This window comes from Giardia intestinalis, chromosome 3 (assembly GCF_000002435.2).
Source record: "Giardia intestinalis strain WB C6 chromosome 3, whole genome shotgun sequence".
Classification (NCBI taxonomy): domain Eukaryota; phylum Fornicata; order Diplomonadida; family Hexamitidae; genus Giardia; species Giardia duodenalis.
The window spans coordinates 780,080-794,791 of NC_051858.1; the positions used below are offsets into that span (position 1 = coordinate 780,080).

The 14,712-nt window shown below is 49.2% G+C and overlaps 5 protein-coding genes across 5 annotated transcripts; 2 read left to right on the plus strand and 3 right to left on the minus strand.

Annotated features, from left to right (window-relative positions):
• Positions 1-6,102: 6,102 nt before the first annotated feature.
• On the plus strand, positions 6,103-6,729 carry GL50803_0011055 (NOT2 / NOT3 / NOT5 family protein; the record flags this gene model as incomplete). The annotated part of the gene is made up of 1 exon (XM_038045643.1): positions 6,103-6,729. The coding sequence occupies one exon, from the start codon at positions 6,103-6,105 to the stop codon at positions 6,727-6,729; it is 627 nt and encodes a 208-aa protein (XP_037901816.1).
• Positions 6,730-6,747: 18 nt separating this feature from the next.
• Positions 6,748-8,097, minus strand: GL50803_0011054 (uncharacterized protein; the record flags this gene model as incomplete). The annotated part of the gene is made up of 1 exon (XM_038045642.1): positions 6,748-8,097. The coding sequence occupies one exon, from the start codon at positions 8,095-8,097 to the stop codon at positions 6,748-6,750; it is 1,350 nt and encodes a 449-aa protein (XP_037901817.1).
• A 126-nt stretch (positions 8,098-8,223) lies between these two features.
• On the plus strand, positions 8,224-9,060 carry GL50803_0011052 (Zinc finger domain; the record flags this gene model as incomplete). Its single annotated transcript, XM_001709779.1, has 1 exon — positions 8,224-9,060. One exon carries the CDS (start codon positions 8,224-8,226, stop codon positions 9,058-9,060), a length of 837 nt encoding a protein of 278 aa, XP_001709831.1.
• Positions 9,057-14,267, minus strand: GL50803_0015334 (uncharacterized protein; the record flags this gene model as incomplete). The annotated part of the gene is made up of 1 exon (XM_001709781.2): positions 9,057-14,267. One exon carries the CDS (start codon positions 14,265-14,267, stop codon positions 9,057-9,059), a length of 5,211 nt encoding a protein of 1,736 aa, XP_001709833.2.
• A 35-nt stretch (positions 14,268-14,302) lies between these two features.
• GL50803_0011050 (uncharacterized protein) lies at positions 14,303-14,671 on the minus strand (the record flags this gene model as incomplete). The annotated part of the gene is made up of 1 exon (XM_001709782.1): positions 14,303-14,671. One exon carries the CDS (start codon positions 14,669-14,671, stop codon positions 14,303-14,305), a length of 369 nt encoding a protein of 122 aa, XP_001709834.1.
• Between the last annotated feature and the right edge of the window lie 41 nt (positions 14,672-14,712).

Below are 14,712 nucleotides of genomic sequence, written 5' to 3' on the forward strand. Positions count from 1 at the left end.
ACTCCTCGCAGCCCCTGTCCTGCATATCGAGGCTGACTTCTGGTTGCTTAAGTCGCGGACGAGGAGGTGATGCAGAGCGTCAGTCGCTGGGCTACCTTTTATCCGCACATGGTCCTGAATGGCAGGTCAGACAGTGCACAACTTCCTCTTCTACTCTGAATGTAGTGTCACCTATCTGAGATATATGCGCTTCCAGGGAGTGATTGGGTAGCATCTGGAGCTGCTCATGATGGGCATAGTCACTATTCATTTAGCTCTGCCCTTTTCCCAGCCATCAGGGGATACATCTTTAGCTACGTGCCCTAAAGTACTGCATAGCGATAACAAGACGGCACCATTACCCCTCAGGTCTTCTTGGCTTGTCCGGCAGTGTGGACTTACCAGATGCATCGACACGACTATGGATACCTTACAGCATCGCACCCACCCAGCTCACTGTGCACCCTGTCCCATCTAGAGAGTAGCCCAGTCGTGCACAGGAACCCTCAATTCCCATCCAGGGCCTGGTCCAATGCTCAGCTGGCTTGAACTCCCTGCTGTACCGTGTTGGATGCCGCGCTGAAGCTATCGGTCCGGCGATGCTCTGGGCACACCACTCCACACTCGCGCCGTCATAGAGCACCGGTCCTCAAGCCGCCCGTGGCCCATTACGAGAGCTGTGGGGCATGACCGCACGCAGAGTGCCTGAATCAGTATGTCGTCTACCCGCTAATATGCTTCACTAGTGCCCATCGATTCCGCTAGCACCTGTGAACGAAGACGTGTTGCTATGGTCGCACAGCTTTTTATATGTCCTAAAGACTCTCATGCTATACAGTACAAGGTTTGTTGCCTGGCAGTGGTTCCATGATACTGAGACTTTAAAAGGGGCCTTAAGTGTCTCCAGTCCCGTTCAGAGAGGAGGAGTACAAAAGGGCTAGCCACTTTCCAACGTGACTTAGAATAGTTAGAATATTGTGTGAAGGCATCTTATCACGTGACCAGCGCGGTGTCCTGCTCCCCGTCACCGATGTGAGGGCTGGTCCGCTGAGTTAGCATCAAGGCAGAGCACCACCCAACAGTGCGGGCGAGACTTATAACTTGTTCCTTCAATGTGCAGCTGCTTCGACTGAGGTTGCTAAAGTGTGGGTCCAGTAGCCACTATGCCCGTTGTACTGACAACGACAGCATGCCACTTGCTGTAGGCGCCATCTACCTCCAGGCATGCCCTCCACCGTCGTGCTGCCTCTGGTGCACTATGCGGCTTGTATGATGATTCATGTCCCCGGCGACCAATGGGAGTGTTGTCCCCGTGCCATCTTGATATCGAGTCTGATAACTGCTAAACAGAACTCCAGATGTGTATAGCCTCATATGGTAGTCTTGATGGACACACACATGCGTAATAGTTATACTGCAAGATCTAATAACAGCAGCTGGCCACTCGCATTGAGGTGAGATACCAGACAGACGTAGAAGTGGAAGACCCAAGAGAAGCCGTACCTGTGATGAACTACAGATACGAAGAGACTCACCTGTCACTGCCACGGGAACATGGCCTTATGCAGAGCATCAGCAAGCAATGCCACGAGCAGTACTCTGACTGTGCAGCAGCAAAGTGGCCGATGATATGGAATGCTGACACATCTGCTGCCGTCATGGATGGACTGGCAAGCCAGACAAGGATGCTTTACCCTGAGATGAGCTGGCATGAAATTGTGTATGACTGGAGGACACTTCCTTGTTATGCCTGCTATCGGAAACCAGCTCATGAGATGGACAACCTTGGAGTGGTCAGCCCCCGCGTTCTCCCAGACATCAAAACTGTGAGGGTCTCTGTGAGTTCTCATGTTCTCGTTTAGTCACGCTGACTTGTCCTCAGAAGCAGTCATAACTGTCGGGCCTGTTCGGATGCCACTCCCCTGCAGGCCTCGGTGCTTTGAGCACGGTTTCCAGGCTGCATGCGTACGTTGAGGGACATCAGGTACGTCATCTGCTCCCTACTTTCTGAGCCTGCTATGACAAGAGTAGCCCTCACTAGTCTGAACCAGCCACGCCTCCTGGCGTCTCACCCCGGAAGTTGCAGGGATCAGACAGCTGGTGGCCTTATTTACGTTATGGCTGCCATGATGGCAAATCTACTATCAGAGTTTTGATGAAATCCTCTTCGCTGTCCCTGGCGGACCTCCAACTCTTCAATGGGATAGATACGGGGCACAGTCTACCGACACTTCCAGCGAGGATAGCAGGCGCAGTGCTCTCGATACCAATGATGGATCTACAAGAGGGAGCAGATCTTCTGCATGCCCCTGCCAGGAAGTGGCGCTGACGTGGGCCAAACGTATTGTCCCCGAGATGTCCTTGGAAGGTTGAGACCTCTGCTGATAGCAATCAAGGACTGGGCCAGCAGGTAACTCTAGGAGGATTCGGGTCCAGCTTCAGCCAGGAGTGTTTGTAAAGCAGCACCCGTGCAGTGAGGCTTCGAGAATCATCCAAGTGGCACTATCCAAGGACCACTTCCCCGAGAGAACAGAAGGTTGGGGGACCGACTCCTGAAGGGCGCTCTCGCAGTCTACTGAACAGAAGAGAGGGCCAGAAAGCAACAATCATCTCTGGATCCACAGCTCTTCTATCATAGAGACACTGGGATGGTCAGAGCACTCCCCTCAAGAAGAACAGGAAGTAACATAGCGGCACAGCGCTGATGCTCATGGAATATGGTTGATGAGCCCCTGGCTTCTGCTGGATACGAGATGCGTGCTGAGAGCAAGGTGTCTGGATTGGGACGGTTATGCCTCTCCAGAGAAGAGGCAGGAGGCGCCGTCATAGATGGGCATGTGCCTGAAGGAGACACACAGGGCGGTGGCTGCTCTGCTGGCAACAGAGGACAATCCGAAGCATGCAGGTCTCAAACAAAGAAACGTGCATTCTGAAGAACTATCGACGCTAAGGAACGAGCCAGTTCTCTGTATCACCCGGCAGAGGAGTATAAGGGCTGCTACTCGCTTCTCAAGCTTCTCACTCAACTTAGACTTCCCTGGCTTCCGATTACCACATGGACCACTGAGAGTGCTAACTGCTCTTCCAATCCACAATAGATGCGGAGCAATAGCAAGCTTCGTTTGAGCGCAGTACTAAGCAGCGTAATATATGCAAAGACAGCTCTTAGAAGTCAATGTAAGGTATCATCTTGGTAACGGCAATCGCCCTTGAATCAGCCGTTCAGTGGAGACAGGGGTCTAATACGGCACAGTTGGGCCATATACAGGCAGTGGGTGTAAGAGCTATTGTAGACAGACACCGCCGCTAAGAACGCCAGAGGGGAGCTCCCATCAGCTAATGTGTTTCCAGAGCCACGTCTCTAGCGGAGCATGGCCTCCCGCAGTAAGATTTTGCAGGTGTCACCTGTAGTAATTCTGGATGCTTTATGGGGTGAAGCAGCTTATCCACAGACTTCACGAGACCGGGGCTGCCCACATAGCTACTAAGGTGAGAGAGTGTGATTGTACGGAGCAACGCTATGTCTGCTCTTCCATCACTTAGCGGCCAGAGGATTGCTCTCAGGCTGCACCTCCGCTCATAAGTGTGCGAGGGTTCCTCTAGTGATTGTCTCGTTGGCTAGTTAGCTACAGATGCCATGGCGACATAGATCACTAGTGCATACGCTGGGTTACTTTTTGCTAGAGCAGACAGAGGCATGACAGATCAATCCAGGAGCGTCTTCTCACGTCGCACGAAAATGTGGATCTACACACTAGGGGTGCATTCTCATAAACAGCTTCCTCTGCCATGACTCAGAGCTATCAGGCGAGCAGTGACGCTTCAGAGCCATCTGCCTCCTCTATGCGAGAGTTACTCGATAGACCAGAGTCGCTGCCAGAAGGTGTGCTTTGCAGCAGACAGAGTATCTCGTGTCTCAAGCCTGTCTGGCCGTACTAGGAACTGAAGCCATGCCGCTAAGCCTCAGTGGATCAGAAAGCACTCCGCAGCCAGTGTGACTCTTGTGATGTTAGCTTCTGAGGCTATGGAGGAGCCCTTGGCCTCGTGGTCTTTGCACTATGGGTCCACTCATTTGGCCGTCTTACTCAGATGAGTAGAACGCGGTGCCTTCTGCAAGTCCCTATACTGCGAGTTCGCGCTAGGATCCATTAGTGTCTAACTAGTTTGGTGGAACTCTGCTCTTATCCCCACAAGTTTGTTACTGCAGATAACTCACTGTATTGACTCTATGGTGATCGCAAGTATTCCAAAGCTGGGGAACTGTCTGTTAGAGCTACCGGTCCCGGCCTTCATTAAGCCCGCGATTGCCTCATCAAAGCCTCCACACACTACGAAGCAGGTTTCTACCCGTCTGCTATGTACCTATGGTCTGCCTTAGACTTCGTGTGTCAGAGTCTGGTGTTGAAGGATGCGATTCTGCGTAGCTTAGTCAAAGCCTTACTAATTGGGTATCTGCTCTCATCTATCCGGATCAAGGATCTGTTGGCGACTATGCCTGAATCTGTTCTCTGCAGGAGTGTCCTCTCGGGCTGTAGATATCCTCTGTCCTCGAAGTGGTGCTAGTTCAAGCTGTCACAGTAAGTGGGGGCTCCTGCAGCCAGTGGAGTCAGCGTCTTCTGACCCGACATGCACCAGGGCCTCCAGAAGCAGCGACCTCCATCTGCCATGGCTAGTAAATGCCCTCCATAGAGCTTATACGGTGACATGGCCTTCCAAGCCGTAACGCCTAGGGTTGCGGATGGATGTAAGCGATTGCTTCATAGAGTATTGCGACTATCAATAGCAGGGGAAATGAGAACAACAAGTAGCGGCAGCAGACCGTAGAGCAGCAGGTAGGAACGGGACTGGGTCGCGTTCGCTCTTCTACACTAAACTGGATCGTCTCTCTAAAAGACTCAGAGAGACGCAGCAGTGTCTCCGCGACTGTAAAGCAAGCCTAGTCAATTACCAGGCTTGTAAGAGAAACATGCAGCCAGACGCTGTAACTGCTGTCCGAGCAAATCCCTCATGCAAGTGCCATGCAAAGAACTTCCCTGCTTGTTCATCATCTGAAGTCAGGGAATCGAGGTTCAGATGTTGTCCCATTTTGGTGACAAAGGAGAATGCTTCTTCCCTCAAGGCGATAGCGAGTGCAGATGAGCGTTTGAAGCTGGCAATGGCGCCGATCACTCGCCACGCTTGTCGAGATGGACCCACACGTGATTCATATGAATCCCTTGACAAGAGATGAGGCCCTTGGGGTGCTTGGCTGACGGAGGCAAATTGAACACATGACCGCACCGAAGAGCGGTGGCGGCCTGGGCCACCTGCCGGGCGTCTGCTACAACAGCTGGCAGTGCCTGACACCCTCGAGTAGGCGGACACTAAGCGAGACGACCTGACGGTGAACCGGTCCTGATCGCTCTTGGTGCTTCGGATGACGCCCCTCGGAGAGGTGGCCCTGGACTGACGCCTCGACAGACCGAAGCATCACCCCAAGTGTGCTGTGCAGATGGACCAGCCCACACGTCAGCCGAGCCAGACGCACTGCATAGAATGATGCGCCGACACGGTCTCGTGCTGGGTGACGGAGCACCTGCAAGAGTGCACTGTGATCCATGAGCAGAGGGCCATACTTCTCCCCCGACACAACACATGGGAGCTGTCCGTGGCATCCACAAACGCGTACCACAACTCCAAGATAGAGGCGCACGGGGAGCAGACCCTCCAATCATACTCGAGACTGATGGTATAATCCACGAGGAGACGAAGAGGCACCCCAAGGAACGAGGTAGACACCCGAAGTCATAGCGTATCCCATCTTTGTCATGGAGTACCAGAACCCTGGATTCTGTGGAGGCTAGACTACTCCCAAGGTCAGGTCACCGCAACTAATGCAAGGTCCTGAGATAGTAGGTGCCCACTAGTGCCAGACGGTAGTTGACCCCGACGGGCCAGAGGATGGGACGTCCTGGAAGGCACCGTGGAAGCAAGCGATGGCCACCGGGGGAAGGAACACAACATCTTCTTCTCCCGCCGGAGATGGATGGAATCCAGCTTTCAGAGTCTGATTCCGGGCTTTGCCCAGAGCGGAGCGGCCCGTGTGGGACTTGCTCGGATATATCTCTTCAATAAAATCTATATATGAGACAGGGGCGTGGCCAAATTACATATACAGCGCCTCCATTGCAGCAGCCGGCCATTCAAACTCAACAGAATATAGTGTCCATACAGCCTATTGGTCATTCTGGTGCGCCAAGACTAGACTTTTCTGGACAGCTTTTGCAGACTCTTCAACAAGAGAAGCACATATTCAGCGACGAAGAGCTTGCATTGCCGTCTCTTCATTCAGCTCTGCCATGTATTTCAGCAAAAGTTAGTACTACTGCCCGATGGCCTCCAGTACGGCCTAGCTTAGGAAATGTGTGGAATACGGCGTCTACAAAACATATTTCAACGATCCCAACCACAACTGACTTCCCAAAACCGTGCTCTTCATGGCTAGAGTCACTCAATACGATCTATCTGCAAGACGAGGACACGCTTTTTCTTATATGGATCGTTATGCCGGGAACACAGGCCCAGGAGCTGGCTGGCGCCGCCCTTGAGAAGCTTGGATGGCGCTACGATATCGACTCATCGGTTTGGTATCTCTGTGACACACAAAATAAGGTGCTTTACTACGATACAGTAACCATGAGCCGGAAGGACTCCCTCAGTGCGCCATCTAACCTCTCAAAATGCTCGTTCTACATAGATGGGCATATCTAATCTAATGTCTCTTTATTATCACTCGTTGCTTCCGAAGATTGTCATCGATTGGTCGCCGCGGCACCCTATACCAGAATGCTCGTAGTCCTGCATGTGAGTTTCACTTATATATTGCAGCCTGCACCCAGTACCACAAAGACATCTTTTTCTAGGCTTAATATTGCGATTTGTTAACCCAATGGTTGCTGTGCTTCTATAGAATGTACACATTGCCTCTACAATAATCTTCAAACAGCGATAACAGCAAAGCATTCCCTCACTGACGAACGAGTCTGCTCCGACGTACGGATAAAACGAGGCCGAATATTGGGCTTGAAGTGTACCGAGCAGTTCTTCCCACCCGTCCTCAATATATGTCTCTCCCTTTATCTGCTTATATATCTCGCATTCCACTTGATTTCCGTACAAGGCTGTTAGGTCGCCAACAATAGTTTTTACCTCTTTTGGACTCCATTCTGGTAAGTATCTTATTAGTCTTACATCGGCACTATTATTTGGAAAAGTGAATTCTTCTTTATGACGCTTACAAACAACGCAGATATAGGCTTCGTCTTTTTGATGGATTGCATTATCGAGGAAGGTTAGCAAATCTGGAAACGTGATCACCCCAGGGTCTATCTTTATACCGTTCTTTTGTAGCCCTGTAGTGATATGGGAGTATATATCAAGCGAGTAAGACAGGGTACTCTCAGACTTTGTACATGTAAGCTCGGACGTTTGCTGACTCTGAGACTCCTCCGGATCAGCCCCTTGAACATCTGAAGGATTATTTGCTAGGAAAACCATTATGGACGATTCCAGAGCTAAGTTCGGAAATATGGACTGTGGACCGAAGTGGCTGCACTTATCATGAATGCATATGCTCTCCAGCACGGGCGATGTGTGGGAGAATACATCAAATGAAAGGCTCAATCGCCCACTGCGGACCTCGTGGAGCTTAAGACACGGAAGGCAAAGGCTATGGCCACACCTGGTAAAGGTGTATGGATGCAGCAAAATAGTCTTGCAAAGGGGGCAAAGAAATGAACGGCGCATCGATAATTGGAAGGAGTCAACAAATCCATAGGGTATGGATTCAGCTGCCAGCATGTTGGAGAGCATAAGGATACGCTTGCGAGCAGGCTCAGCGCTTTGGGTAATGTGATCAAAGATTTTCTGCTCATCTACATTCTTGGGAGACGGCGGCTCTTCCATGAGCTCGGCGTTTGTAGCATCCTTTAGGACGTAGTTTCTATAGCGTAAATTAAGGAGCTTAGTCTTTCCTAGATCGATCCGCTGAGGCGTTTCCGAAGATTCAGAGTCGCTGGAGCTATGTGACTCGTCACCCAACGAGGACCTAGACGAGCTTTCCGACGAAAAGGATGACATTTGAATTTTCTGATGGCCCTGAGAACTGGTCCTTCATTTTTCCTGGGCAGACATATTACGAGCCATCTTATTGTAGATTTATACTGTGGGGTCTAGGTTCGCAAAGTTGGTAGACGAGGAAATAAAATGTTCCTCTCTCGTTGTCCGTCTGTGTTTTTCAATCAAAAACGGATCTGTCGCTATTTGGGGTTCAGCGACGACTCCTTTGCCGTAGCCGTTCCCATTGACGAGCAGCCTGAGCCAATCTATCAACTTTCACCTGCCATCAACATAGATAGTACATCAATCCGATTCGCGCCACCTAACGGCCTTACCTTCCAGTTTACTACCTTGAGCCAGGTAATAATATCAGTGCTATTTGGGGTAACGCGGCTCGATACCGGGATGCCCTTAGACTACTCGCTCATTGCACCCGGTCAAGTATTCAGCTCAAACAGCGGTCAACCCCAGACCTTTGTTTCGCTATCAACCCAGGGGATTCTTAGATCCAACATTGGCTTGATTGTAGTCAATGTAGTTGGCCAGACAAGCGAAGCGCAGGTTAATGGCCACTTCTTCCTTCTCAATCTTACTCGGAAAGCCCCCGACAATGACCAGATAGACATTATTGGCTCACGGGTCCGTATAGGAGACACATTTTTCGACCTTAAGCACATTTACAGAACCTCTGAAACCCCTGGCGATGCTACATCGACGACAGCCGCATCCAATATCAACGCGCCTTGCGTCATCTGTATGGGGAAACGGTGCAGCTCTATTCTGCTTCCGTGCCGCCATATGTGCCTTTGTCGTTCCTGTGCTCTTGAATTTCGCCGTAAAGCAACGCAATGCCCTCTTTGCCGAGCAGAAGTCTCGTCGCTCATTGATATAAGTGACATATCTAGCGAACTGCCGTTGAGCACGGCCGCTACCGGCGGTAGCACAGCTCAAGTCGGAGCCGTCTCAAACCAGGCAGTGCTCTAGTTGGCGCATTCTACGTGAAAGCATTGGAGACCCCCATCAACATATTTGATGGCCAATTTCGTTGCGTTTCCAGGGTCAATCAGGCCCTTGCATTTATGACACTTGGTAAAGCTGGAAATATCTACACGGGCCTGTCTATATTTGTCTAGCTCACTCTCTTTTTGTGATAATTTCATACGAACACTCATAGATCCCATCCCAACCTCTGTCTGCTCAACTACGCGGTGTCCTATAGAATTCGTGATGAAGGGCAGTATAAAGCTGAGCGGATAATCATGGGGTATCATATTAAGAATATCCCTGTACAAATATTTGGCTATATATGGACGAGACCCGCAGCCTCCCGTTCTATTGTCATTGAGGAGTGCCATGAGGCAATAGCTAAAGTCAGCCTTACTGATAAGGTTATTGGAGTGGCAGATATCTAACCTCCGTAGGACCTCATACAGCAATGCGGCGGGGGAGCGAGATGGGTCCCCTGGGAGACTACCCTTTTCTTTGGTTATCTCAGATCGGCTCATCAAGAATGCTATGCAATCCTCTCTTGTCACCATCTCTAGATTTGTTTGTACCTTGTCGCTATTCCAGAGCTCGTCGAACTTAGTCGTGCCATTTATATATGCTGGATCCTGCATGATTCCAGTAGCCATACAGGGTGCACGTGACGCGGTAATGCACCAAAGAATAAGGTTGTTAAATGCCGATCGATTAAGAACGGGATAACTGGATGTTGGGGCTCCAGACTGCTTAGCTAAAGTAGAAGAGTCTTGCGCTGTCTTGCGGCTGCCTTCTGCCACATCGGCCTCCAGAAAAGGATAAAGGGCGGCACTGACGCCTGGAAATGCTTTTTCATAGAGTGTATTGATGGCAGACGCGGTTTCCTGCAACTTAATACAAGCCAGCAGGTAGGAACCATCAAACGCTGGATTTAGACCACTCAACTGCTTGAGCTTTTTTGTGATGATCTGCATTACCTCTACATCGTTAGACTCAGACGATGAGCGCAACTGAAACATTCCAACATGTTGTAACAAAAATGTTATAGCGTCAGATGATAGATACGTTTCAATGGTGGCTGACGTTGTTGAAGGAACACTGTTCTTCGTTAGCATAGCATATTGCGCTCCGCAGACAACTATTTGCAGAAGAACATTAACATAGGGTGCTGTCCTTTTGGTCTCCGTCTTAGACAGATACTTTTGGAGAGTGGCCACAGAAACAGTGGACACAAACCTCTCGATGACCTCTTTTTCTGGCTGCCTAAAAGATAATGCAGATTTTGCACTGTTTATTTGGAGATTTAACAGCGCATTAAAGAGGTCATCCCCAGAGGTCTTCTCAGCAAGCTTAAGTATACGCGAGCAATAATCCGGGTGGCCAACTGATAGGTTCGCAAGAATTCCACATAAAAAGCTGGTGACAGACGTATTCTTAAGAGCCAAGACGAAAAACAGAATCGTTTTGTATAACAGAGACATGGAGTGTCTGCTCACGTGCATGTAGGAGATGGCAAGTACAGCAAGCAGTGTTTTTGTATACTCATTGATAATGGAGAAGTCCGATGCCTCAAATAGTGTGGATTTGTATGTGTCGACAAGAAGCTCAATTGATGCGTCTGTGGCAAGGCCCGGATATATCTGATCAAGCGCGACAGAACTGACGGCCTTAAATGATCCAGGTGCAGTTTTCTTGTTCTCTCCCGTCCCCACATTCGTCCAGGCAGACCAGTCACGACCAAGAATAGTTTTATTCCCACTAGTCTTGAAGCTCATCCACCCAATGTATGTCTCTAACGATACATATGCCAAGTCGTAAAAGCGACCCAGCACCAGAAGTCCTATTGTAGACAAGAATATATTGCTATATTGCGCTGAAGAAAGAAAACAGGCTTGGTTTCCGGTGGAGTTCGTTGGCTGCGTGAGTAGGAAGAGCCTCTGTTGGGGGCGCGATATATGATAGGTCTCACGAGATAGCAGCATTATGAATAGTGCTCGTAAGGGGAAAATGTTGTGATGATCTATTGCTGTTGGCTTGGAGATACGATACGTCTCAACTATGGTTTTCGACGCATCTGGCACCTGCCTTTTAGTTTCGTCAATAGATTGTTCCTTTAAATGAGGACGGAACATGCTAACTTTCCCAACAAGTGCGTCCTTGGTTGTCTCGTGTTGCGCCTCCACTTTGCTGAGTACCCCGTGCAATATAAGATTCCAGGAATCATGCGGATCCAAAATAAGCTTTAGATAAAGAAGGCATGCATCTAGGCGGCTTACAGTATCTTCATCATTGGCAGGACTGCACGGCAAGTTGAAGCGCTCACTAAGATTCGTTATCTCCAGTTCTGGCGGTAGATCTATATAGTCTTGCTCACTGGAAACTCCCAGGGCATTCATCACCTTGCACATATCGTCCATGAGGTTATTTATATAAAACAAACTCTGGTCTCTGCCATACCGCACTCTCCCATCTCCATCAGCGGTTTGTGTATACTGCTCATTAGATAGAACCTGCCTTACGCGCTGAGAATAGCAGCCAAAATTGACACCGTCCATGCACGATTGGCTTGGCTGGTGCCTTCTTGCTGGTGTGTTCTTCAGCAGTGATATACATTCTAAAGAGATACCATGCAAGAGAATCCCAACTATTTGAAGTGGGTTCACCATCCTTGCGTTCATGAATGCTAAAGTAGCGCCCCAGAAGTTCTTCTGGAGCAGCCGTAGAGACCCTGTCAGGATCCAGCAAAGACACCAGTCCCGAGATGACATGTCAAACCTGTCTACCAGTGTTTTCTCCAGTTTCCCCTCCACGTACTTCAGTAGCTTAGGAAGGCTATCTTTTGCGTGTGTGTTCTTGTCCACATCTAGAAGGCTAGCACGAATCTGGCGATATAAAGAGGTGCGCTTTATTGCAATTAGTGACATGTTTGTGTGGACGTAAAAGATATTTGTGTCACATGGAAGGCAGTTGGGCTTGCCCATGAACATGTTTGTAAGACCGAATATGTGGGAGTTCCCGGTGATAAACGCTGGCACTATCCCTTTGACCATATATTTGCGATCCGGAACAGGTGGCTGCTTTAATTGCAGCACAGAAACAGACTCAGTTGTCTCCTCGACATAGTTCTTCAACGGTTCCTCCGACGATATTATCTGTTGTAGCACAAGGCTCTTCGTAGATTCAGGAAGAAGGTCATGCAGCCCTATAGCAAGTCTGTAGAGCTTGTCTGTAGCAATAATAGATGTGCTGGGGTCCTTGCCATACAGCATATTATAGTAATTCCAGATGGATGGATTAGGCTCCTCCGCACACTTATCTGTATCGATGTACGTGTATGGCCTGTTCTTCTCTCCTAATCTTACTCTCAAAATATAAGGTAGTGGGATGTACGCTCCGCAATTTTTGGTTTTTTGTACATGGATTGAGAGCTCATGATCCAGTTCATCCACTGCTTCTGGCTGCGATTCGTGCTCATGGTTATTTGCTTCTTTCCCAGAAAATTGAAGAGCCTTTCTGACGGCCTCAGCCATGGAAGTAGACAAATACCTGAGATCAGACTCCAGCAGACGTGCAGGGCATCGTAGCAATCCATACTTTGCAGCTTTAGAGAGGGCCTGCACACAGACAAATAGCTCGGGACCCTTTGAAGTGATGACATTACTATTCTCAGGGGGCTTTCCCTTCCACTCCAAGTCAACAATATTGCCTGTGAAGACGGAGCTATCCTTCTTGAGATTATTGGCGTCTCGAAGTAGATTGAAACACAGTCTGGGGTACTGAGATATGGCCTTAATGGTGGTGCTACCGCCGTAGCTATCCTTGCCATTAGCCATGCGTAGAGATCCCCCGACAGCATCAACAGAAGAATCCTTTAACGAGCGCTCGGAAGGAATCCCCTTTAGTATTCTATTGTGTGTGTCGCGGTCATCAAGAAAAGATAGATTCATCCGTCTGACTATTTTCTCAATTGGGGTTCCTTTCTCAGTTGCGTCTGCACGCAGCGCCTCATGAGAAGCGTGGCCGTTGTCTGCCCACCCATAGCTATACATGACTGTCCCAGCGTCGTATCGGTTACAGAAATTCCGGTCCATCTTCTCTCCGGCACACAACCTCAAATAGATTTCGTGGAGAAGCTGGTTCTTGAGCGCAGAGTCAACGTACGTGGGTTTCTCAAGAGCAAACAGAGCATAGTCAGAAGTCATCACATCCGTGAGAGGGGTTTCCGCAACGACATTCAGTACTAGTTCACCAAGGTACTTCAAATTTTGGTCTTTGAGAACCCCAATCCTGTCTAAGGAGGTGGGGGTTGAAAGGGACGCATCATGTAGCATACTAGTAAAAGTCGTGAGGTATATTAGTTTTCTGATGTCCATGCTCATAACCTGAAGTTTGTTAGCAAGCATGTTTCGCTGGGCAAAGAAGAGATATTCTCCAACCCAGGCATACGAATTGAGGGTCTGCCCTATGTCCAGCAACATTATGTTGAACCGAGATAGATTCTCTGTAGCTGGCTCGTAAGAGAACTCAAGAGGGTTGATATTCTTTCTGGCAGAAGCTACCTTGTTATCTATGAAGGAGACGGTACTGGTTTGGTACTGAAGAGATGACACAGGTAGGGGGAAGGCAGCAACAGGCTCTTTACTTGTACAGAGCACCACAGACATGCTTGTGCCAGAGCCCAGGCCTCCCCCTTCCTGAATCACAATGAAATCAAAAAGCCCATGGCGTAATGTGTTGAGGCATGGTCGCTTAGATGCTGATAGTGCGCGCTGCATGAGAGCTGGATTGGTTGAAATGGGGGCATAATAGATAGACCTCTGGGATAGATCTATGATCTCCGTGTGAGTCACATCGGGAAAGCGAATATAGACCGGCTCATATCCACAGCAGTGAGGTACCAGAGCAATAACATTCGGAAGAGACGTAAGCTCATGGGATGCCATTGTCTCGGTATTGACGGCATGGACGGCTCGGTCCACATGTGCCAGTATGAGATTGACCTCAGGATAGACCACAAAACTGTGTATTTGTGTCTTGAAAGAGAGTGAACCTACACTCGTTACCTTGCGGGTGCTCGAAAAGGTGTACCGCTTTAGAACGCTTCCAGACTCTACTGTATAAATGTCCCCAGGAGAAGTGACAACGCATGCGTTGAGCATGCTGCTACTGATAAGAGTCTCCAACTGAAAAGGGCTTGCTTCTGCCTTCATATTTATTTTAATTTTCCACAACTGTATTTCCATAACTAATAAGTCTTCATGTATTGCTTGAAGGCAGAAAGAAGCAAGGGCATGAAAAGCAGGACAGGATAGATGTATGCTGTGATAAGCTCATCATCTATTTTCATCCTTACCTCAGGAACGAGTCCTTTGGAAGCATAGATCAAGATACTGTTGAGAGGCCAGTATCCAAGTCTGTTCGTGACTATGAACTTATCTGCTGGCGAAGCTTTAGAGAGGAGAATGTGAGATGTCGCTGTCTGGAGTATCCAGGTCACAGCCCAAACGGAACAGTATATTGTCAGAGCAAAAAAGGGTATTCTTGCTGCCATTACGGACATACGCCGTCTCTGCTTAGAAGCAGCTGTAAGCTCAGTACACCTCTTGCCTGCCATGCACCCTTTTAATATTTAAAATCTCTGCAGCTTCCTGGTTC